At 47.9% G+C, this 24,821-nt stretch overlaps 7 protein-coding genes across 7 annotated transcripts; 2 read left to right on the top strand and 5 right to left on the bottom strand.

Annotated features, from left to right (window-relative positions):
- Positions 1-390: 390 nt before the first annotated feature.
- On the bottom strand, positions 391-3,002 carry culA (cullin culA; the record flags this gene model as incomplete). The annotated part of the gene is made up of 5 exons (XM_040790652.1): positions 391-579; positions 641-2,672; positions 2,736-2,752; positions 2,834-2,903; positions 2,965-3,002. The coding sequence occupies 5 exons, from the start codon at positions 3,000-3,002 to the stop codon at positions 391-393; spliced, it is 2,346 nt and encodes a 781-aa protein (XP_040647605.1).
- Positions 3,003-4,363: 1,361 nt separating this feature from the next.
- PGRI_029400 (Male sterility, NAD-binding) lies at positions 4,364-11,692 on the bottom strand (the record flags this gene model as incomplete). Its single annotated transcript, XM_040790653.1, has 1 exon — positions 4,364-11,692. The coding sequence occupies one exon, from the start codon at positions 11,690-11,692 to the stop codon at positions 4,364-4,366; it is 7,329 nt and encodes a 2,442-aa protein (XP_040647606.1).
- A 1,679-nt stretch (positions 11,693-13,371) lies between these two features.
- Positions 13,372-15,051, top strand: PGRI_029410 (uncharacterized protein; the record flags this gene model as incomplete). Its single annotated transcript, XM_040790654.1, has 4 exons — positions 13,372-13,434; positions 13,913-14,110; positions 14,189-14,333; positions 14,405-15,051. The coding sequence occupies 4 exons, from the start codon at positions 13,372-13,374 to the stop codon at positions 15,049-15,051; spliced, it is 1,053 nt and encodes a 350-aa protein (XP_040647607.1).
- Positions 15,052-15,508: 457 nt separating this feature from the next.
- Positions 15,509-16,664, bottom strand: PGRI_029420 (Winged helix-turn-helix transcription repressor DNA-binding; the record flags this gene model as incomplete). Its single annotated transcript, XM_040790655.1, has 3 exons — positions 15,509-16,319; positions 16,380-16,509; positions 16,571-16,664. The coding sequence occupies 3 exons, from the start codon at positions 16,662-16,664 to the stop codon at positions 15,509-15,511; spliced, it is 1,035 nt and encodes a 344-aa protein (XP_040647608.1).
- A 1,088-nt stretch (positions 16,665-17,752) lies between these two features.
- On the top strand, positions 17,753-19,318 carry PGRI_029430 (Cytochrome P450; the record flags this gene model as incomplete). Its single annotated transcript, XM_040790656.1, has 4 exons — positions 17,753-17,824; positions 17,880-18,365; positions 18,433-19,044; positions 19,187-19,318. The coding sequence occupies 4 exons, from the start codon at positions 17,753-17,755 to the stop codon at positions 19,316-19,318; spliced, it is 1,302 nt and encodes a 433-aa protein (XP_040647609.1).
- Positions 19,319-19,856: 538 nt separating this feature from the next.
- Positions 19,857-21,468, bottom strand: PGRI_029440 (FAD-dependent oxidoreductase; the record flags this gene model as incomplete). Its single annotated transcript, XM_040790657.1, has 4 exons — positions 19,857-20,166; positions 20,231-20,574; positions 20,649-21,238; positions 21,300-21,468. 4 exons carry the CDS (start codon positions 21,466-21,468, stop codon positions 19,857-19,859), a joined length of 1,413 nt encoding a protein of 470 aa, XP_040647610.1.
- An 874-nt stretch (positions 21,469-22,342) lies between these two features.
- Positions 22,343-24,384, bottom strand: PGRI_029450 (cytochrome P450; the record flags this gene model as incomplete). Its single annotated transcript, XM_040790658.1, has 9 exons — positions 22,343-22,511; positions 22,577-22,734; positions 22,800-22,910; positions 22,974-23,291; positions 23,351-23,442; positions 23,492-23,606; positions 23,666-23,927; positions 23,982-24,045; positions 24,114-24,384. 9 exons carry the CDS (start codon positions 24,382-24,384, stop codon positions 22,343-22,345), a joined length of 1,560 nt encoding a protein of 519 aa, XP_040647611.1.
- Positions 24,385-24,821: the final 437 nt, after the last annotated feature.

Below are 24,821 nucleotides of genomic sequence, written 5' to 3' on the forward strand. Positions count from 1 at the left end.
CAGAACTATCAATGTATGATGTAGGATTTTTCTGTAGAAAAAAAAAGTTAAACAGGAAAGAGCAAAGTAGTCATCATTTGTTTGTCGTCTCAGCGCTATGAAGTGGAAACATAAAATAAATCGCCGACACAATGAGAAGAATTCATACACTCCTATCAGCCTGATCCCATCCGCCAGCTGTCCATTGAAGGAGTCATATCCTGGAGCAGCACGAGTTCCAGCCCTCCCTGTCTTGCATTTCCATCACCGATAAAATGGGAGGGCAATAAAGGGACACCGAAAATCACTAATTCCGGAAAGAGACGGCAGCAGAAGCAGAGAGCAACAGAAAAAAGGAGATAGAAGCAAGTTGGGTGTGCAATATTGTTGGGAGGGGGTTGGTAATTTGATCTAAGCAATGTATGAGATTTCATCGCCGTCCATGCGCTCGATATAGTCCTTCTCCATGAGGGCTTCAATGTTCTTCTTGATATCGGGGATTTTAGGCGGGAAGCGGGACTTGACCTGCTGGATAACCTCCTGGACAAGCTGGACGTGCTTCATCTTCTTGCGCGACTTCATGATTCGAACAATGGCGGACTACAGCAACGTTAGGATGAATGGATTATGTGGGGGGTTTGAGATTAGCTAGGAGAGATACCTGGAGCAGAAGCCTCCTGTCCTCTTCTATCGTTTTGTGTGTGTCGTCGGCCTCGACCTTTTGCTCGGACTTGATCTGAATGTTCAGGTTGATTTTAACCTTCTTACTCTTGAAGTTGTAGTTCAATGTGAACGAAGTGGAGAACTCGGGCTTAGCGCCTTCAGGGATAGCGATGAGGACCTTGGCCTTGAGCAGGATGCTCAGGTTGGGATCGAGAATGTCGGGTGCCAGGGTAGTGGCCTTTTCAATCTCCTCGTAGGACAGAGTGTCGGCTTCGTTGAAGAGGAGCAGAATACCCATCTGGTAGGTTGACACCTGGAAGGTGTAGGGCACTTTGGTGTTCTTGATATAGTTAGCCTTGATTTCGCCCTTGCATAGCTGCCACAGCCATGTCAATTTGCGGCCGCTGTGTTTGTCAAAGTAGAATGTCTGGAACCGTTCAGCGGTCTTGACTATCTCCGGTGGCGCAAGGAATGGCGTGGTCGGGGCATTGAGGGGCCAGAAGCCAGTTCCTAAGATCTGGAAATGGGCGTCGGTCTGTCTCTTCCGGTCCTCATCATCTAGCACTTTGTCTTGCCAGACCTTGTAGTTGTTATTAAGATCCTTGGAGATTTGCATGTCCTGGAACATGCGTTGTAGCTTGTTGGTATATTCGAAACCGCACGCCTCCTTCAGCTTGCTGATCATACTTGTTTCAGCATCATCAGAAACAGAGGTCACATGAACGAGACGCTTGGCCAGGTTCTTGGAATAAAACTTTTGGAAGACGTCTTTGTCTTCGATGTACTTGAAGACTGTCATAATTTGCACCAGCATATCCTCAAGCTCTGACTCTTCAGCCGACTTGGATCCCTTCTTGAGCAATGAGTCTGTGTATTTTGCCAACAGTTCGGGAGACTTGGAAGAGCTGGTCTTGCAAATGCGGTTCCGGTTGACAAACTCCCGGCAGGCGTTATCAAGAGACCGCACAAACTCAGCCTCGCCATTGAAGGCCTCATCGACCAAGCTCTGGTACCGTGTATGAACTTGCAGTAGAGCATCAACGTACAACTTGGGCTCTAGTGTTTCTCCCTCTGAAGCAACCTTTTCGACAGCAGCCAGACCGGCCCGTCTCACGTGGTTCTCGAATGTCGTGCGCAGAGGATCCAAGCCTTCCTTGATTCGTGATAAGAGTCGATACATGCGAGCAAGATCCTCCTGGCGTTCATTGTCCAACAGGACTTGGAACTCGTCGCGAAGCAAATTCGAGTGGGCGGTGACAAGAACAGACAGACAGGTATCGGTCAAGCTCTTGGTGACATCTGGATGCAAATACAAACCGACCCGGTCCTTCTCCTCCTTCAAACGAGCTTCTGCCTTCTTCATATATTCCACCACGCTGTTTTCGGCCACAAACTGCCGTGACTCATTTTCGTAATACGCTTTGGTGGCACTGATGAATGGCAACTGGAAGTACTGCCGGTAGACATCTAGTGTCGACTTGGAGCTATCATTCTCATCCAGCCCCAGTGAAACGAACGAGTCCACAATGGCTTTAATCTGCGACTGTTCGATGGTCTCTCCATTACGTTGCTTCTCGATCAGATTCAGAACAGCGTCCATGACCTTCTCATGGACCTTTTCGAAAAAGTCCCCTTTCCATTTGACCAAATGCAGGGTATAAACGTCATAGACGTTTTTCTTACCCTCGTCGATTTCACGCTTAACCCAGTGACGATTGAGGTAGCGAAAGAGGTGGTTCACGTACTTGGCGGCGGTCGTGTAGCGTGACCATTCGCGGATGTAGAAGCTAAGCATTCCTTCCTCGGTGTGGCTCTGGGACTGTTTGTAAACTCCACTCAGATGACGTGAGAGGTATTCGCCGAGTAATTTGTAAAGTTCCTCGCCCAACAGGTGGGCTTTTGTCCAGGTCAGCTCATCATAGGAAGCTGGGAGTGCGGTACGGAGAAAGGAGAACGAACCGCCACGTTGTCCTTGTAGGCCTTGGCCGCTAGAAACGGCTTTTTGAGATGTACAAAAGTTATGGACAGCCCTGATATCAAATTGTGAGCGCGGTTCTCGTCAGATAAGAGGTAGGATCGAATCTTAAACACACGTGTATAGGCCCATGTACTAGACAAAAAAAAAGCCAGTCAGCTTCTATTTTCAAACAAACTTATCGCCAGGTAGTGAGTTGTTCGGCATTTCACTTACAGTCTTCATATCGATACCGGAGTCAAGGTTGAGCATGACGCTCTCGATTCCTGCTTCTAGGAATGACCAACTAACCCAGTTAGTTCACGCTATAACGCTGTATTAAAGGGAGTCCTCAATCATTGTCTCACGTTGAATCAAGGTCATCCTTGTGAGGCACCGGTGGCATTGCGAACGACATCGCGGTTGCAGAGGAGTCGGGTGGGATGTGAAAGAAAGCGAGTGGTCGAGGCCGGGGGTCCTGCTCCACTAGTCAGTAACGTGCTCTTGACTCTCGATAGTAACATGTAAGTTACGCATCATGAGTATTACCTCAAGACGGTTGTAGCACCACAGTCACGCCTCAAAGATCCCTAGGTGATCAAATGAGTGTTGGCGCTTAGGAGGGGAAGAGGGGTTGGCAAGAGCGGGGTGCGGGCAGCCAAGGAAGACAAGCCAGAAGAAAGAAGATACGACCCTCGGGAACTTCTAGAGCAAATATAGAAGAAGAGATAAGGCAGAAGGGGAGCAGAGAGTGATGAGGCTGAGAAGGACCAGAGCGTGGGGATGGCCTTGTTGCCGCAGGCGGTGAGGTGGCGGAGCTTTCCCGCCAAATCTACATCATCGGCTTCGATGCTTTGACCAGTCGCGACATATATAAATTCCATTAATATATTTCTTTAGCAATTATTTTAAAAAAATAATATGCTATACTTGTTCATCTCTTTTGTGCCTCTAAAATGAAACAATCTCTATCCTTGTGGTATTACAACATGTCTGTCTAATGACATTTGATCCATAGATCTATAGTATATTTCTTACTAGTACTATTACAGACTTCGCATATCAAACTCAAACTACATAATAGCAAAGATGAGTGTAAAACAAGCACCTTGCTGTCTCAGAAATTTGGGAGCATATGGGAACTATTGGCCTATAACCTTCAAGTTTTCTAATTTCCTGATTAGGCCCAGTCCGGTGTTCAGAATATACATATGACGACATTTAACATATCCTGAGATCATTGCATACATTTTATGTCCACCAGACAATAGATTCTATGTGTAAATGATATTCATAGAGAGAGATGGAGCAACCAATTGTAAATTTCCTATTCTAAAGGATCTTCTTATTTTCATCATCTTGTTGTTGTGCGTGGTGAGAATTGTACATAGTTTGCACTTCTTTCCGCCTATTTCTGCCGTCTAGATATAGAACGGAGAAGGAGAAAATATCTCAAAAATACAGAAGACAACTAAAAAAGTACCACTATACTGTTGTACGGACATTACAAGGTCGCATAGTCGACTATTCTTGCCCAATAAAGGGGAGAATATACACCTGTGGGGGGAGGCACGTGATTCTGTTTTGAGTTGTTTGCCGAATCTCGTGGTTACTGTTCTCTCTGATTTCTCTTTCTTAGCTTTAGGAATGTTATAGCTGACATTATATTACTATTAGAATGCTGGCTGGATTATTAAGTATTGAAATTGCTCCTGGTCAGACATTAATGGAGCTACAAACGAGGTTAAGACACTCTCAATCTTCCACTTAGCTGGGTCTCCGGCCGAATAGGTTAGATGACGCCAGCATCAGACCACTCTCGATCTCAATTGATCCTGCCGAGCAGATATGCTGTACATTCTGGATGACCGAGCGGAACAGGAGACTTCGCATTGTGGCAGAGCTTTCAATGGGATCGGCATAGGAGGACCCCAAACGGCCATTGCTGGATTCCAAAAATTCAAACACTGGCCACAGCAGATGTTCTCCCCCTGTCGCCATCATGTTTCCTTTCATCTTATGTAACCAGTTGATTCCCTGACAAGGTTGAAGAGGGCTCCCAAAAGTCTGGTGGCATGCTGTTGATACTGCGCGCCAAAAGTCCGGAGCGGGAAGGCCATCTGTGATAGATGTGATCTGAACAGACTGGGAGCCACCATCATTAAGGCCGGTTGTGTCTCGATATCCGTCCAGAGTTTGACTGGTGATCAGACCCGCCACGAGATTCACGGGAGAGATGAAAATCCACGAGTTGGAGTCCTCTTCACTGTTATAAAGCCCACAGGACACAGCAGAGCCCACCACCCGCCAAACATAATCGCTCACATTCGCCATTCCGTTGTCTGTGGACCCGATTATCCATCCCGGCCGAATGATGTTCATGTGGATATGTTTGCAGGCTGTGTCTTGTTGAAATTCTTTAATAGCCAGTTCCGACATGAATTTACTTTGACTATATCCATCGGAGGTGGAAAGTAACTTGGCCACGCTGCGATCATCATCCACGGCCGAGCAGCCGGGCAGGAGGGCCGAGATGTAAGTGAACGCCACGGGATAGGCTAGATGCGCTAGCGCACTTAGGAGGTTGATCGTGCTTTCTGTGTTGACTGACTGGAGTTTGTTGTAATCCTGACCCCAATGAACCCAAGCGCCATTGTGAACAACAGTGTCGAATCCATCACCTTGGTCAAGCCCACAGAGGATCTTCCACTGACTCTCGGACAACCCCAAGCACGGCTGGGAGAGACATCCTCGCCATGTTCGGACGCGATTTCGATACGATTCTCTCCACCAGCCTGCGCCATGAGCGGCTTGGACGACACGTCTAATTGCTATCTTGTCGGATTCAGCGCGAACGAGAACTGTGACCGACTGCACTCGGGGATCTTCCAGCAGTGCTTTCAAGATATGTGTCCCAAGAAAGCCTGTGCCTCCTGTTAACAGGACGCGGCCAACTCGACGATCCTTCCCGCTGGAACGTCCACCGAGGCTAGAATTCGCCAACTTCCGCGAATGCGCGCAGATTCCACGTATTCTCTCCCGTATATTTTGATACTCCGACCAAAGATCCATTGTCAGCAGCGGCTTTTGCTCCAGATCTTGCGTGGTCGGCGGCATGGAAACCATGAGAGCCACATCGCGAACAGTTAACCCCGATCGGAAGAGCGGCGCCATAGGCAAACGAACGTCAAAGCGGGTGGAGATGGCCACGGATATAGCCATCATATCGATAGAGTCCAGACCAATCCGAGACAGGGTAACATTCTTCCCTACTACACGGTTTCTGTCCAGTTTCAACCGCGAATGAAGGGCGTCGGCCACCACTTCGGACACTATCCACGCAGTAGTTTCCGTTGATGCCAATGGGACATCGCTTGACTGAGCGCCGGAGCACCCGAAAGTCAAAAGTGCCTCGGGCGTTAGCGATGCGGCAGCAGCTCGAACCTGTCGTCGATCAGCCTTGCCGGAAACGGTGAGTGGCATTTGGCGGGCGAGGAGCCATAGCGAGGGGATCATGACTGCTGGCAGCGTGGACGAGAGCTCCCGCTCGACTTGGCTGACTATCTTCACAAACCGTGAACTGGGGGGAACAAATAAGAGCCTGTCGTTGGCCTGAGCATGCGAGGTGGACGTGCTGAACATTTCCTCATCCGACGTTTCAACCATTGCCACCAGCATATGATGGGTGTCTCCAATTTCTTCTGTCCTTGGTTTAATGATGTCCGCCATAATAGTGGTGAACTGAGCGCCCAGGGCTTCCGTCAGGTGGTGCTCGACGTCCATCAGGTTCACGCGCTGGCCGCGCAATTTCACTTGGTGATCTTTGCGACCAAGGAAGAGGCAGGTGCCATCGGGATTGATCCGTACTAAGTCTCCGGTCTTGTATAATCGCTCCCCCGAGGCATTCATGTTGGTGGACCATTCGGTTTGATCTAGAAACACAGCGCTAGTCTTTTCCGGCTCGTTCAGGTAGCCGCGGCCAACGATACGCCCTTGGAGGACTAATTCTCCGATCGCCCCGATCGGCATCAACCGATTGTGGTCGTACTGGTCCACCACCCACAGCGTACATCCCATTCCTGTGCCAATGTTGCGAGGGTCGACGGACACACCGTGTATGGTGTGCACAGTTGCTCCCGTGCAGCATTCAGACGGTCCATAACCACACAATAATGTGACCGCGGGTGCCCATATTGCGACCTGCGATGGTAGCAGCGTCTCTCCCACGGCGACCACAGTTCTCAAGCTGGGGACATCGGCAGGCGCAATAAGACGAAGCATGGATGGAGTGGCGCACATCCATTCGGCTCGGTATTGTCGAATGGCGGAGCCAATGCCCCCGGCTAGCTCTTCGGCCGATGGGATGCACACACAACCGCCGCTAGACAACGTCGTGAGAATCTCGACTGCAAAAGAGTCGAATGCATACGACGATAGTTGTAGAACACGGGTGCCTGTTCGGATGTACAGTTTCTCACGCTGGGCAATCATGGCGGAGCAATAGGACCCGTGTTCAATCTCCACGCCCTTAGGGTTCCCAGTCGACCCAGAGGTGAACACGACATAGAGCAAGTCGCTGTGATGACCATTATCTAGGTCATCCTGCGGTGGAGATGATTGGGTGCTGTCTTCCCGCACCATCTGCTCGGAGAATAGCAGGATTTGAGGCGCAAATCTCTCACAGTACCCCATGCATACGGCGGATGTTATGACCCATTGCGCCGCCACTGTTTTACATATGCTTTGATTTCGCTCCCAGGCTGAATTTTGATCCAAGAGGACAAACGCAGCCCCGGTCTTCATGACGGAGAGCATGGCGATGACCACCCACTTGGTGCGTTCCAAACAAATAGGAACAATGGCCCCTGCCCCAATGCCCATGTCCCTCAGGCCGATTGCACCTGCATCAGAAAATTGCTGTATCTCATCGTACGTGAAAGAACCATCCCAAGAGCAAACTCCCTGCTCTTGCGGGCGGATCTGGCATTGAAGTTTGACAAGCCCATGGATGGTGTAGTCGACGCGCGAAGGAGGGGGTAGTTGCCACTCGCATAGCTGCACCTGGTCGGCTATGCCCAAACAGTCCAGTTGCCCTAGTCGCGTGGACTGCGCCCCATTCAACTGGGTCAAGATATGGCTGACCTGACGAATAATGCGCTCCCCCTGAGCCGGGGGAATGATTTCATCGTCCAGCAGGAGCTCCAACTCCCAAATCTGATCCGTATCACCGGGAGTACAGATCAGAACCATCGAGTACCCCGGAATAAACCCGTCTGCTCCCGTCCGCTCTTGGATGGAGTCGAATATGGCCGACTGTAGTGGATCCTTACGTGGCTGGATTACAACCAGGGTCTGGAACATACACGCTGTAGACGCCTCGGGACTGACGCGAGAAATGGAGTGCAATCCCGCATGCTCCCACTCAATGGTGGACTGCATGTTTTCCTGAGTCATTTTGAGTGCTTGGTCAATGCGCATGGATCGATCAATTGTGTGCCCAAATGGGATGGTAGCCAATGTAGGCCCCATGATGCTGTCCATTCCCGGCAAAGACGATAGCCTTCCATTGCTGATGGTCCCATAAACCACACCAGGGGACTGCGTGTACAAGGATATGAGCAAGGCCCATGCCAAATGGACTTTGATCGCCGGGGTCACTCGAGGGCCAGCAAGTTCTGACTGGTCGGTTTCCCCCCTCGCTGGCGGCACATTCTGTGTAGGTTGGTGACGGTAGGTCAATCGAATGCGGAGCTGGGCAGCCCGGTTGGTTGTGGGGGGTTCGGGGAAGACGGCTGCGTTGAGGTTGCGACAATAAGAATGCCAAAACTCCTGTTCGTTGACAAGATCCCGATCTTGCAGGAAGCGTACAAATCCTGAGAATGGACGCGGAGGCAGTGATTCGCCTCGGTAGGCGGCCTCTACATCCTGTAACATCAAATCCCACGACCAGCCATCATAGACTGCATGGTGGATGGTGACCACAATTTGTGCGTTGCGCGTGGCAATGTTATTCTTCTCTGTGCTTGTATGCGTTTCTGGGACTATGAGACCGAGGACGACCAGAGGAGTCCCGGGGCCCATCTCCTTCGCCGCTTCACTTGTCAAATACTGTTCCTCGGATTTGAAGGATGGCATCGGGAGCTCATGGTGATCTGTGACGACCTGGTAGAACCCCACGGACGTTTGGATGATGCGGGTGCGCAGTATGTCGCTGGATCGAATCACCATGTTCCAGGCTCTCACCAACCGGGGCCGATCGACCTCAGGAGAGAGCGTTAACGTGAATTGATCGATGTACGCAAGAGACCCAACGGAGGTTGTGGAAAATAGACCCTCTTGGATAGGTGTACATGGGTAGATGTCACGAATAGACTCTTTCCCAATGCCGCATTGCTCTTGGGCAGCCTCCAGGATCTTAGTACGGTCGTCGCTATTTTCCGGGAGCATGGAGAAAGGAGGAACAACAGCAGATCCCACCTCTGAGGGGATTGGTTCGCATTTCTCAAGACCTTGAGCCAGATCCGTTAATTTCAGGTCATGCTGTAAAATATCCATGGCTTTTAGAGACATTCCTGACTTTCGAGCGAGACTGACTAGTCTCACAGCGGCCAAAGAATCTCCGCCCATGTGCACAAAGGCGCTATTCATATCGATATCTGTCGCCTCTAACCCCAGAGTCTCTTGAACAAGAGATGCCACTTGATGTTCCGCGGTGGACATTGCGATTCTCTTGGGGTTCCCATTTGTCTTCGACTTGAGGAGTTTCGTCATCTCTGATTCTGTTCGCGCAGTGAACATAGCGGCAAGCTTTTTCCGGTCGATCTTGCTAGTAGGTGTCTTTGGCAGAGCCGAGAGCTCAATCACAAATGCTGGTATCATATACCGCGGTAGACGGTGCCCCATCTCATCACGGATCGCATCCTCTCGGCCATAACGCCTCATTTCTACATGTGCACTGTCTTTACACACTGAGGGCACTTTTGATACATCGGATTTTGTCGATCTCTCTGCCACGAAGGCGACGACAATGTCTTGGTGGTGCGCACCAGGCGAGGCCAAGACATCCACTGAAATGTCCAAGCCTGTCTCCATCTGTCGAAGGGTGAATTCGATGTTTTCGATGTCTATTCGTTGGCCGTTGATCTTCCGCACATTGTCTCTTCGACCCAGGTATCGCATCGAGCCGTCCCAGTTGAATTGAACCAAGTCGCTGGTCCTAAAGAAAGCGCCGCGATGCGGAATGGGAAAAGTAGACCTCCAGCTAGGGGCCGAAACAAAGACTTGCTCGGTCTTCTCTGGTTCGTTCAAGTATCCATGAGCAACAATCGGCCCCTCCACGAGCAGTTCCCCTATTCCTCCAATTGGGGTCAGGATGTTCATGTCATTTGGGTTCACTATCCACCCGATGCATCCGACCGGACGGCCAATTGTACCATCCACCCATGACCGGGGGTCCATTCGAGTTGATACACATATGCTCACTTCGGCTGGCCCAAAACCGTTGTACAGGCGACTACCCCATGTTTGGACTAGGTCATTACCCACAGCCTCTCCACCAACAACAATGGTTTCCATAGTGGGAAACTGTGAGGGGCTGAAGGTCCTGAGCATTGTGGGCGTGATGAATGCCCATGTCGTTCGATGTTTGGTAACGAAAGACGGAATATCGTGCAGCCTTTCCTCCTCGGACGGGGTAAACACCGTTCCTCCTCTCACAAGTGCATGGAATATTTCATAAATCGCCATATCGAAAGCATATGATGAGAATTGCAAGGTTCTGGGAGGTTTGTCAATTCCTGTGGCAAGGCCGTGGTGGTGCATCGTTGTGGCAATGGCCCGGTGACTTAAGAGTACGCCCTTAGGTTGTCCCGTGCTACCAGACGTGAAGAGAACGCACGCAACATCTTCTTTATCGCCGCTCGGGAACTGCCAGCTGGCTGATGGCCGAGGCAATGATCTCAGCGTTGTCTCTGAAACAACTATGCGGTCGACACCTTTTACGCGCGCCAATCGATCATATTCGGTCTTCGAGGTCAGCACCACTGCGGACCCTGTCTGTTCCACTACTTTCGCAATATAAAGATTTGGATGGCTCGCGCATATCGATGTGCTCGCCGCTCCGGTTTTCAAGACGGCCAGTATACTGACGATAGCCCATAGCGACTTTTGGAATAGGATGGGGACAATTGTTCCCCTGCCAATGCCGCGCTCGACCAAGGCCGCAGCCAGAATGGTAGATAGCTCGTCCAATTGTGCATATGACAAACATCCTTCAGTGGTAATAGCCGCGGGCTCGTTAGGTCTTTCACGAGTCCTGGCTTGAAATAACTCATGCAGCCGACCTTGCGAGGAAGTGATCTGACCTGAATTCCACTTCATCAGAGAGTCCCTGTCTTCGACACTGATCATATCGATATCCCGGAGACACCGAGTGTGATTTTGCCGCATAAGCTGTTGTACAATGTTTTGGTATTGGGATAAAAATCGTCGCGCCTGTTCATCCATACATTTCGTAAAATCATAGTATACATTGGCATCTACGGTTGCGCCCGCCTGCCAGCATACTAATCGGAGACCTTCCTGTGGGTGGAGTTGGAAGCTCCCACGTGTCTTCGGATGTTGATACGGGCAGTCCATGATGCTCAATGTCACATGAGGGACATATTGGTCGTTCCCCGCCGCATGGACTTCTGATTTGACAGGACCGCTGGGAAATGTGAGAAATTCTGCTGTCTGCTCTAGGGCTGACTCAATTGAGGATTCTGGTTGCGACTCGAATGGGATCTGCGCCAAAAGTTTCTTATTCTCACAAACTGAGAGGAGCAGCGTTTCGGATCGATTGTATTCTTTCAATAGGAGTGCCCATGCCAGGACCAATAGTGGAACTGTCTGCTTTGAACGTTGCCCTCCATGGCCATCCAAAACAGACCGAATCTGCCTAATGTCGCCGTGGTCCTGCGTTTCCTGAACCGTCAAGTCTCTTGGGTGTGGGAACGAGAAATCTCCCGAGACTTTCAATTCGCCCTTGCTTTTCTCTGTAGTTGAGCTCGTGAAGGAGTCAAGAAGACCCTCTGGCACTTGGTGTAGCCCGACCATTTTCAAAATGCGTGGTCTAACGAAGGTCAATACAAGGTGCGAGTGCAACAAGTGATATGGGCATGGACTTGTGTTATTGCTGGTCAATAACAGAAAGCTTGAACTTTACAGATTGCTTTCCTAGCACCCTCAGCCAGCCATCTCTTCGATGTGCCTTTTTTTTCCCCCCATATCCAAATTCGTGCAACTCGTTTCCTGCACGTACGGCGCCATCAGAATGCCCCCAATCCCTTGCCGTTTCTTAGGGCCCTTGCTGTCCGAAAATACCGATCGTTTAGGCTTTGCCAATCATCACCACGCCAAGGGAAACTGCAACATCGTAGTACCCGAGCAAAGGACTATCACCGCCCTATGACAACTCGTGCCCTATGCGTGCGTGGACTATTCCAGACTATGCCAGACTATGCAGGAGCATGCAGGGGATTACCGGCCCACTGAAGCCCAAGGATATTTCACTAGGGTAAGTACCTACTAATTATAAAGCCGAAAGTATTGAATATCAGTCTCTGGTTGTGAAAGGTATGCTTCCCAAGTCTGAAGAAAACAGTATTAAGAATCAATATGAAAAGGGCCGACATGATCCGTAAATAATTGAGCTAAGGATGTACAATAAAGCTTTGAAAGTTCCAAGTCTCATCCTGATTGTGATATATTCCTTTTTCAGAATAATAATATCCGTCTCCTGTAGACCGATTAGGGATTAATTCCATTTCTTCAGGGTTCAATATATTATACTCCGTACCCATATGTGCATTAAGCACAGTAGATCGACGGTAAAAGGACGTAGAATAGCTTATTAGATCATATAGCATATACAATCTTTATATCGTAGAATTCATTTACAGCATTCCTTGCAACCTTGCAAGAACAGACATGTTGGTATTGGCCAGTTGAGTTCTTCATCCGGTCAATACCACCATATACGTTTCTCTACACAACATTCCTACTCGTTGAGTTTCTTCAACTAGAAATAATATATTGAATTCTCTATAATTATACATCTTAAGGATGAGAACATTACTCTCTACATATTGAAGGTAGATCATCTCATAGTGGATATAGCTGAGGTCATGATCGTGTAGATCTTTTGGAACAAGATATATCCACACTTATTTATGGATGTTATAGGTACGTTATATTTACACACAAAATATACTGAATAGAGTTTAAATAGACAGATATTGTACTTCTCTATTAGTTTTTACTTTTATCGAAGAACTTGCTTCTAACATTAGATTCCTAACCTAAGGAGTAGTAGCTGTTCAGGATATAGTCCCAAGATGTACGGAGTATTATTTCTAGGAATCTCTAAAGCAAAACTAACCAATAGGACTAAAATCACGGATGATCACAAACAAGGGGTCCTGAGCGGCATGACAATATCCTTATCAAAAATGGTCACTTATGCTGCAAGGGGATGATCCATTCCAGATCACGGAGTACTCCGTCCAGCCTCAACCCATAGACCGCTATTTTGCTCTTCCTTGATCAGGTTGCATACCAGGGCATATAGTGTATGGGTACACATATCACAATTGCTCACCACAATGGAGTAATCCGTAGCGGGCACCATCCCTTGCTACAGATCATCAGTGGCTTAGCTCAACCATGTGTTTACAGGTGACTTTCCTTGATCTACCAATTTGAGGGATATCACTCAACGGCATGTTACAACACACATGTTCGCATATACCGTTCAGGGGACGGTATCACCGATGCACGGTGCAGATGGGGCTTCCAAGGTTAGTGTCAATTATTGTCTTATGTATCAGATCTCTGCAGCAGCGCATTTTGAGGCGTGCAAACCGACTTTCAAGGTCACATTGCCAGTTAGCCCTACTGTTGAAGGGATATTACTCGTTTATTGATTCGGTTTCGTTTATTCTTTGCCCACCATCACACTCGTGGCACGCATGCTCGCTGTATGTTGATATTCTCTTCCCGAAACAGAAACAAGGCCTCGATCCCCACTATATTCTATCCTCTATGACCAGTGGAAGTACAAAAGGGGTTGCACTGCGTTGGAAGATCATCACCTATACTCAATAAGCAAGCTAGCCCGCAGTTCCATTTGGCGTTTCTCAAGTCGTTATCTTGTTTTTTCCGTTTTTTAATTGAAAAAATGACGAGACAGAAAAGGTTGATAGCGGTTATCGGGGCAACTGGTGAGTTGGCTACCCCAACTTCCATATCAGATTCTCACACTAGACAGGTAACCAGGGAGGCTCTGTTGCGCGTTCGCTATTGGATAATGAATCCTTTGAAGTGCGATGTATTACCAGAGATGCGTCGTCCCCCCAGGCCAAGGCCCTCACAACCCTCGGTGCCAAAGTGGTTCAGGCTGATGCCACACAACGCCTGGAGCTAGAGAAGGTACTTTTAGGATGCTCTGGGCTGTTCGTGAACTACAGTGTCTATGTAAGTTTGGTAGTGGCTCGTCCGCTTCCGCTCAGTTTGTTGCCATCGCGCTAACCTCACCGTTCCTCTTGCCACTAGGGCGCTGATATTGACGAAGCAGAACAACTGGGAAAAGACATATTCCTTGCAGCGGCTGCAGCGGGGATAAAACAGGTTGTCTTCAGTTCTGAGCCTCACCCAGAGAAGCTGACGAGTGGCAAAGTTCCGCTTGATTACTTGGATGGTAGGAAATCCTGAGTTCTACCGGTGATGCTCACCATCTTGCTGACTCTGTCTCTTGTTTCTTCCTCCCAGTCAAGGCACGAGTGTATGAATGGGTCTATCAGACCCAGAATTTCGATTCTTTTACCCCCATCATGCCCGGATGGTTCATGGAAAACATGCAGGATTCCCTTATGCAAACGCTGCTCGACGGATTCCCCTCCAAAAAGGACAACGAAGGATATTTGACATGTCGCTCACCTTTATGGGGTGGGAATGAAGATGTTCCCTGGATAAGTATAGGAGATGACTTTGGAGACTTGGTTCACGGTATTTTCCTCGATCCAATTCGATGGAATCACCGACCCGTTCAAGCGGTTGCGGATCCAATGTCGTTTGGCGAAATGACTCGCATTTTCTCCCTTGGTACGTTCCCCCGGAAAGCAAACACCAGGCACCATGAGCTCATCTTCCACTTAGTCACGGGCCAAAAGACACGATATATTCCATGTGACCTTTCTGAGGTGGTGTTCGGGGTTAAATATGATAACCTGAAGAACCAGGATCCAAGTGCTTTGTTTCGATATGCTCAGCTACGAGATGGTGAGTATTACGGCAATGGACCTACCGACAATCGCACTGCCAATCAGCTCAAGAAAGCGGCTTTCAAGGCCAAGGGAGGAAAAGGGCGAGAGACTCTTCTTACACTGCGGGAATATATTGAGCGAGAATTTACTTGAGGAAGGACTGGCTTGCCGACTCAACGAGGAAGTACTGGGGGTCGTACCTCGTAGATGAGATGAGCATAGTATGTTGAAACAATACAAGCAATGATCTTAAATTTGATATCGCAAAGCTATGTAGAGGGAGAAGGAATTCTATCGATAATGCTGTTTGTCTCATTATCACTGGCCTTTTATATATAAAAGGTGATTCTATTTGGTTTACTTTTCCTTTCCATGATGCTTGAGATATAGTAGGTATTTTGGATTTGACAAGCCAAACAAGTAGCTAGGAATCTAGAGTTCTTATTGATATGTCAATGTGTCACCGAAAAAGAGACCGCGTTCTGTCCAATAATTTTGATTTGAGACCCCCCAAGTATTTGTAGTAGTTTTATGGTCTCCCCTGTTTCCATGCCAAAGCCCAAGAATTCAGTGATTTATCATAAGCTAGGGTTTGGAACAAGATGATGCTTTAAGCTTTGATCACAGCTTCCAGAAGTGTCGCACGGCGGCTACCATTATCTTCTGGTGATGCCCAAATATTTACCAGCTGCAACTGGGCCGAATCCAACAGAGCTCGCCATCCTGACGCAGATCGCTCTGGAGCAGAGAATAGAGTCATCATAGCCCAGTCATCACGAGCTTGTTCAGGCGATAGATCCGCAGGGTTATCGGAAAGAACCCAGTCATGAATGAGCAGAACCGAATCCTGATCCATAGCCCTTCGAATGTTTTCCAGAATCTGACGAGATTGGACCTCGGGCCAATTGTGCAGCACCCTCCCCAGGAAGTAAACATGAGCATGCTCAATGGGCTGTTTATTGAAAAAGCTATACTCCATGCGTTCCAAAGAACCCTGGGTCCCGGCTTCCAGTTCGGCGTCGTGACTTTTAACATATTCTGGGCCGTCCTGTACGATAAATCGACACGGCAGGTGAGAGAATCGACTCATAACTGCCTTAGCCTCGTGTCCATGGCCTCCTCCCACGTCGACGAAAGTAAGAGGCATTTTGTCCTTCTGAGACTTCTCATATAGCTCCTGGAATTTAGGCTCAATTGGGAACCACTGGGCCCACTGTGCAGGAGTCCCATCGCCCGCAGTAGCCTCCATGAAACGATTAAATGCATCTTGTAATAGGGGCTGCGATGGGAGCCATTCAAAGAAGGGCAGTGATGTCCCAAACGTATGTTGAAAAACACCACGATTGGAATTGGTTGGGTTATGATACCCGTTGCCTTCAAAGAAGGAAAGCGTGTTTGCAGACATTTTGAGTGCCAGGTCGCTAGAACAATGGTCAGGTCTTCATATAAGATCGACCAAAATCAGAATCTCCCAGACTTACAGTGTCAATACAATACCATCATGGACCATACCGCCAGGCATGAGAGACTTGCTGGCTTCGTTTAATTTGTACTTTCCTTCTTCGGTGATGTCAAGAAGACCCAGACTAGTCAAAGCCCTCAGAATGCGTGCTTAGATCTTACTTCAGTATCTGCACCAGATAAGGGAAGCGAACTGCTTGTCAAAACTTACAGGCTAGCGCAGGTTCGCACCCACTTCGATCGGCCACATCGCATGGCCCAAAGATGGGTTGAGATGGATCAAACACTCCCAATTGAATGCCCATTCTGGCAATCACCAAGTCTTGTATCTATTATTGTTAATACATCTATCCAATAATTTATCATACCGTGAATAGTAGTAGCGCAGAAAGTGTTCACACCTGGAAGGCTTGGTTCAAGAGTCTTTCCGCCGGGTCCTCTACGGATCTGCTCAGCGAGGCGCAGGCCTGACGAAGCTGGGCGACATCTTCCTTTTTGGTACTAGGATTATTGATAATGTCCTTGGCCTCGTTAATGGTGGAGATTAGGTGTGGAGGGAGCATAGCTAGTAATAACCGGCAAACAATGTTTGAGTACAAGTTTAAGACTGCACTTTGTGAGATCTAGATTTGAAATTATATAAACAATTGATATATCAACAAGACTTAGATGTGTCCTATCTCTAATTCTCTAGTCTACACCGCTGAATCGAGCATATTTCACAATTGTGAATATTTACTGATGCCCACAGATGGTTCAACTAAACCCCAGGGACGTTAGGAATGTGGCTTAGCTGGGAACTGTGAGACATTGCAGATTAGGATTCATACTCCTTCCCACGCATGCGTTAGTACTATGGAGCATTTAGAAAGTATCTCGGCTTTGGTAGGGAATACCCGGTCTATACAATAAATATGTAATGATGAGAGGCAAGGGGCTGCTCGTACATGAGACTATTTATGTGTATGTTGTATGTGGAAAAGACCATACGACACACCGCAGAGGAATTGACGTGGATATCTAACTTTCAGTGAATATTGATCTTGCATATTTCCGTGAAGTACGTTGTAGGAGTATCATATCGTGTTCGCGTTAATCAACCCTGTACGGAGTAGGTGTATACGTACCTAGACCGGTATTGAGATGCACCTTACTCCAGATCTATCACATTCCACTCTTGAAAACAAAAGAATTGCATAGGACCCTTTTCATATCCATCCAGATATGATCAAGCAAGGTTCCTAAGTGGTAGATAGTATAAAACTCGTCGAGGTGGTTGGCAGAGGCTAGCAAGTGCCATGGCAGAACCTTATGGGGAGACTTACACCGTTTATTGATCAATATTCTATTTTCTCTCTATCACAGAAAGAGTACAAATCTGTACATCAAAAAGATGCTAAATGATATCTTGCATTCAAGTGGACACTATGATGTGTGGACTACTACTCTCGTAATTGGTATCACAGTAAGGCCATAGATGACTCTAATTGCTATTTAGATATGCTAACAAACATTTATAGATAGCCCTGGCGTGGTCATGCACTTTGTTACTGTTCTACACACATTTTGATCAGTTAGCAAGCTACCCAGGGCCAAAGATTGCACGTTCCACTCGGCTTTGGTATGCGGTACATCTCTTTCGCGGAACATTGCTTCAAGAACTCCTGAAAGCCCATAAAAAGTACGGACATGTGGTTCGTATTGCGCCAGATGAGCTGTCGTATATTTGCCCTGAAGCATGGGACGATATATATGGAAACGAAGTCGTTCCGGAAATGACTAGAGACCCCCGATTCATTCAGGATGTGGGCGGGCCAGGGCAATCATTACTGAACGTCACCAATGATCACCATCGTGCAATGCGCAAGAAGCTGGCACATGGATGCTCAGCCGAGTCTCTCCGGGATATGGAATCCATCCGAACATCTTATGTGGACTTCCTCATCCAACGACTTTCTGAAAATTCGCAAATTGGAGAGGTATTGGATCTTGTCAAGTGGTACTCGGTAAGTGAATATGCTACTCCACAAAAGAACTATAGTCCCAACTTAGATGTTTTATTTTCATGAGCAGTTCTTCGCCTACGACATCCAATGTGACTTGGCATTCGGGACGAGCTTCAAATGTCTCGAGACATCGAGCCTTCACCCATGGATTAAAATAATGAAGGAATTTGACAAAATCGACCCCTTCTTCAGAGCGGTCACATATTTTCCATGGGTGATGAAATTGATACGATATCTGACACCGCGATATGTGCTGGATATGGAAGGAAAGCTCGCAGCGATGTCGATAGAAAAGGCCAAAGGGCGAATGGCGAGACCTGCTGGACGGCCGGACTTGCTCGAGCACTTTATCCAGACTACAGAGGCCGTGAGCGAGGCTGATATTTGTTCTAATGGGGTGGCAATGATAGCAGCAGGGGGTGACACGACAGCGACTTTGCTCAGTGGAACGACATTTTTCCTACTTCAGAATCCTCAACTGCTAACTAAATTGTCCCTGGAACTCCGCCAGAGCTTTAAATCCGAAAGCGAGATTGATCAGGCTGCCGCAGATGGAAATGAGCTTCTACAGGCCTGTGTTCTGGAGACACTGCGTGTATACCCCCCGGCTGCTGTTGGGTTTACTCGAGCAGTGCCCAGGCTAGGCGCAACAATTGCAGGAAAATTTGTACCTGAAGGGGTGAGTAAGACTAGTTGAACCCCGACGCATTTCGTAAGATCGGTTGCTAATATATTGGCGGGATAGACCACGGTTTGCATACCACAATATGTAGCCAATCATTCTGCAGATAACTTTTCAAAGCCTGATGAGTTCTGCCCAGGACGCTGGCTTGAACCAAACGACTTTCAGCATGACAGGAAAAGCGTATTTCGGCCATTTGCGTGCGGCCCTTATGGATGCCTTGGAGAGAGGTACCATGAACCCTGACCTATATACTCCCGGTTTATACTAACCATCCCCAGACTGGCACTTTCAAATGTCCATCTTGTTCTGGCGAAGCTTTTATGGAGATTTGATCTTTCACTAGACGCTGGCTGTGAGAATTGGGAAAGACAAGCTGTGCATATCACTTGGGTAAAAAGCCCGCTGCGTGTTTTTCTTAGGGAGCGATCTGATTAGATTATATAACTCAATTAAACATTCCGATTGTTGAATTATTATCATGGACTTGTAGTCAGTTTTTTCGTGAATTTAAAAGACAGACTGTGTGACCTAGTACAGGTTGTAGATCCTATTAGCGGTACATGTTGATCTTTCAGCTCTGCGTAGTTGTAATCCGTTAGAACTATTGATCCTTACTTTCTGGCCTGGCTAATTCTATCAATATCGGAGGAACGAGCGTTCAAAGGAAATTATCATTTTCACCAAACTGAGAAAGGCTACGAAAGAGAAAAAGTAAGAGATGGGAGCAACAGCCGAAATAAAGGCTTAAGGCCCAAGATATAATATCATATATTATCCTCTGATATTTCAATATAACCAAAGCATTTTTACTCTGCAGAAATAGGGGCTGAGTGTGCAGAGGGTACCTTCACTGTGGACTTGCCTTCCTCCTCCACGATCCCATGTCGACCATCGTTTGGAATGTTGGCAGGTACATACGTGCTGCCAGAAACCACGGCCTCTGCCGCCTTCTCAAACTCCTCGTATGTGGACTTCTGGCAGTCGTGATCAAAGATCCACATCGCGCGAGCTATCAACGTGGGTTGTTTGTCCTGCTGTTTGGCGTCCCAATTAGCCCCATGAAGAGACTCCAACATCTTCGCGCTTCCCTCCCCAATCAAGGATATCCGTTGATATCTGTGTACGACTGTGAGTTAACTGTTTTGCAAAAAATAAAGAAAGAGAGCTAAAATCTGCTCACCTTAGCTTCTCCATCACCGAAAGAGCAAGCGGAATCTGCTTCTTTCCAGCTAGCTCTAAGCAAATGGCAATCACCGCACCGTCCTCGATACTTTGACTTGCACCCTGGCCCGAGGTGGGAATAAAAGCATGTGCGGCGTCTCCGATGACAGCCATTCGACCTTTTTCTGACACCCATCGAGACAAGGGGTCGACTGCCATGACGAGGTGGTCATAACAGGTGTTGTTCGGTGTGCATTTAATCACTGCCCCGACTTTGTCCTTTGCAGGCCAATTTTCAATCAATGCTAGTGCCTTTGTCACGTCCGAAGGTTGGAGCCATGATTTGGAGACTCCGTCAGAGCTCTGGGGAGAATGGGAATGGGACCGTTAGCATCATTTGTGGACTCGATTTCCTGAATGAGTGAGTCAATACGTACACGATGTAAGCAACCCCAGTACACGTCTTTGCCGTGTCTTCCAGTACCCATGATGACTGCAATGTCTTTCCCAATGAAGTGATTCAACTGATCAGCTTTCTCTGTGCCTTCTAGGATCCACTGAGCATCCGGGTGGTTGTCCAAAACCTCGGCCGGATAGCCCGCGCGGTACGTGGCAGCACCACTCTTGTTAAGTGGCTTATTGTCCCCGGTAATGACCGGTCGTGCTTTGCTGTGAATACCATCACTAGCAATTACACAGTCTGCAGACAACCGTTCTCCATTCGCGATGACTCCAGCCTCGTTGTCGTTTTCCCAGTATTCCGACACCGATATTCCGAAGCGAAGGTCGATACCCAGACTCTTTCCATACTCGTACAGGGTGCAGACTGTCGTTGAACGGTTTAGTACAAGCCCCTCGCCCTCTTTATATCCGGTCATGTCTTTCCGAAGCTTGATATTGGCTGCTTCATCCCAGACAGTGATGCTAGCGACGTCGCAACGGACGGAGTCCAGGTACCTAGCAACGGACCCATTATCCCACTTCTGGATTACGTTGGCCCCATTACTAGAGATACTGAAGATATCACCTGCGGTCCTGTCAGATCGGTGTCCTTGAATCTTACTGGAAGAAAAGCAAAGATGACCTACCCAGGTGCGTTGGTTTCGGGGTCTTCTCCAACCCGATCACGCTGTGACCTTTGCGATGGCATTCAATCGCAGCAGTGAGCCCAGCAAGACCGAGTCCCACAATAATCACTTTAATCCCCGATGAACCTGGCGGCGCAATTCCATTTGGACCGGAATGGGTGACAGTCATCGTAACGGGTCAGACTTCTCTAGTGGATAGACAATTTGCAGAGGTGAATACGTGTGAATTCTTTTGAATCTAGGCTTATTATTTAGTCCATAGGTCTAGTTATGTGTGATTCGTCGATTATAGCCATGTGCATACCATACAGTTCAGACCTGGTTAAAGAACCCAGGTCATGTTTGGTAATCGTCGGCGATAAAATCCCATTGTCCGTCCATGTACATATCTCCACTCCTCTGCAGTGTATGTACTACACATTGTACCTATTGACTCCCGTAGTATTCTGCGTTCCACACCGCCACTCCCTATTCAAGACAGATAGGGCTACGTGGTATCCGAGTGGAGACCTTGCATCCTATGGCTGAGATTACATTCTGAAATAATGATGGAAACGACTAGTACGATGCAAGGGTATTTCTTAGGTACATTTTGCATGATGTAGGAAAAGTCTAGCAGGGTGCATTGACTGGTAGGGAGTACGTACTCCGCTGGTTGAGGCGCCAGCAGGAACTTGGCCAGAATGAATCAAGCCGCTGATCATGGAGCTGAATGTTGATCTCATATGCAAAGGTCAGCCGTGCCTTTATCCAAGAAAGTGGTGGGACTCCTTTGGGTTATATACGTCGCAGTATAGCGGGTGCCGTATAACTAAATTCATAGCAGGTCGATTCCAACCCGCAGGCGAGATCGGGACAAGCCCGCTACATTGATAGCTCTAGTTTACAGTCCATATAGAGCAGTGGCTCTTCAGTTTTTGTCAGATATGCACCGTGATGGCCTAGATCTCTTGGTATACTAGCGGTATTCATATCTAATGCCTCTCAGAGGATGAGCAATTTTTGTCCAGGTTTCCATCATATGTGGATGTAGACCATACTCACTACGCCCAAAGGTCCTTGCGCACTTTGATCTTCAAATCAGACGTAGCACGGGCAACAATCCGGTCAGCCCATTGTATCCCATTCCGTGACTGGTCATCATCCACCAGTTCAAGGGCGAAATGACTAAAGATATAGGCCAGAACAGCGTATAGCTCCATGTAAGCGACACTTTATTTCCACAATCAGCAAATCTTTTCCAAAGATCCTGGTATTTAGATGGTCTGTAAACGTACCTCATTCCAATACAGCGACGCGAGCCCTTCCCGAAAGGAACGCTATATCTTTCTAGTTCCTCCCCACCACGTATCCAGCGCTCGGGGTCGAACTTATTTGGCTCGGGAAAGATCGTTGGATCCATATGGATGACAGGGTGGGAAGTAGACACGCTGGTCTGTGCAGTTGAGCGTTAGTGAACATCTCCGAGCATAGGGTATAGTAGGGTTACTGTATACTTACACCTCCGGGTAGAAAGAATAATCCAACTTGGATGCCCTCCTTCGGGACTACACGAGGTAGATAGCCAGGAACTGGGTCTGCCAGTCTCATTGTTTCTCGAATGACACCTCCCTAGAAGAAAAGTTAGCGACGTTGTCCAACAAGAGTGGGGTCGACTTTCGCATCGCTTCGTACAAGATAAGGGAGATTTTGAATCGCTTTTGGATCGAAGACATCGCGAATTGCCGCCTTGGCTCCATCCAGCTCTGATTGAACCTTAGCCAATACGGATGGCGAATTTAGGATGTTAAAAGTGGCCCAGGATAGAGTGTAAGCAGTTGTGTGAATGCCCGCGGTCATGAAGTTGAAAGCACCATCAAACACCTCCGCCACGTTCGGTAGCGAGTTTTTGCGACTGTCAATTTCCAAGTACAAATCGAAATATGACTTTCTAGCTGGGACATTGCCAGATAACTTTCTGTGCTGTGCCTCTGCCAACCGATCGTCACAGAACTACCCCGTTGATATCAGCAATGCCCAACGGAGATATGAGTCCACACATTCAAACGTACCTGTCTGAACCTGATAATTTCCGGACTTAATTTGTTACCGACGGACGATGGGAGAGCTTTCATGACTGTTTTGATAGCCGGAAACTCCATCACTATTGATATTAGTTAAAGGGTCATGGATTAAGCGACGGGTTCACACACTGAGCCAGGTAATAGACCCCAGATTATCGACCTCATTTAGCAGAGGGTGACCATCATCGCCGGAGTCGATGAAATTGTAGCTATGAGCAAACATCAGATCACATACGACATCGCCCTTTAGTATGGAGTTAGCATCAATGAAAGTTGTGCTTTATTTTAAGGACCGAGCCTTACAATAAGCTCGCTGTAAATCTTTTGTATATCGACTGATTTGTCGTTGGCCGCTGCTGTCTGAAGGTGGCCGGCTGCCTTCTTAAGTGTCTCCAGAAGGCGAGGCTTCAGATCTAGCGTTGTTTGTGCGGAAAATAGCGAGCTCAGATAGCTACGGTGCTTTCGGTGCACTGCTGGATCGGTCAAAGAGGCCAATGCTCCATCAGCCCCCAGTGACTTGTAGAATTCGGGCTCTTTGTAAAAAGGTGCCCCTGCGCGAAATACACTATTGTATTATCGTCAATATCTGGCTCTTGCTTCTGGTGGGTGTTACTCGTACGTCTCATAAAACTCCACATCGTTCACATGCACTCGGTTTGGCGCAACGCGTATTACAGGAGAGTCTATGATCTGATGTTAGATGTTATGCTGCGAATTGGGATCATCATGGTGAAGTGAAGTGCTTTTGTACCGTATTTTTTATGTAATTCAGCAAATTGTTTACTGTATGTGCCATCTCGGATGTAATTGTAATAAAATCCATATAGGGATGTGATAGCAGCAAGTCTTGGGCCCGGGACGGAGGCGAGTGGATGAAGATAAAGAAGATCGAACGCCTTCCACAAAAGTGAGATAACGTAAATGATTAATAGGCCAGAGAGAAGCTCGTGCCAGTAGGCAAGTAATAGGATAGTCCACTTCGTGCCATCTCCCGGCGTGATAGCAGAACCGTCAACCATCATGAATTGCACAGCCACTTGAATTATGCCACCTTGAAGGTGATCAGAAAGTAGATGAACAAATAGAACAAAAGAAAGCACTGGACCAATACCCAATATACCAATGCTCATCAGCCGAAATGGAACCAGGGAGTATACCTCAAGAATACATAGTAGGGGTTGATAGAATAGCATCTCATTGTTTGTCTATTATCAGTGCAATGATGAAGTATTGCATTGCTACCTGTAAGGGGTATACAGGTGCATTCCTTCAATTCGGATTGGTCTGGCAAGGCCCGCATACTTACATTCGACTCCATAACTGCAGCTGACGTGTAATATTGTGTCGCATCCAATAGGTAGTTTTTTTCTTCAGCATCACATCGTACATTACCGGTAGCTACCTTAAATGTGCAACAGACTCCTTGCATGAACATAATGCATAGTGATATGGCTGGCTG

The sequence above is a fragment of the Penicillium griseofulvum genome, assembly GCF_001561935.1.
Source record: "Penicillium griseofulvum strain PG3 chromosome Unknown contig_80, whole genome shotgun sequence".
NCBI lineage: Eukaryota > Fungi > Ascomycota > Eurotiomycetes > Eurotiales > Aspergillaceae > Penicillium > Penicillium griseofulvum.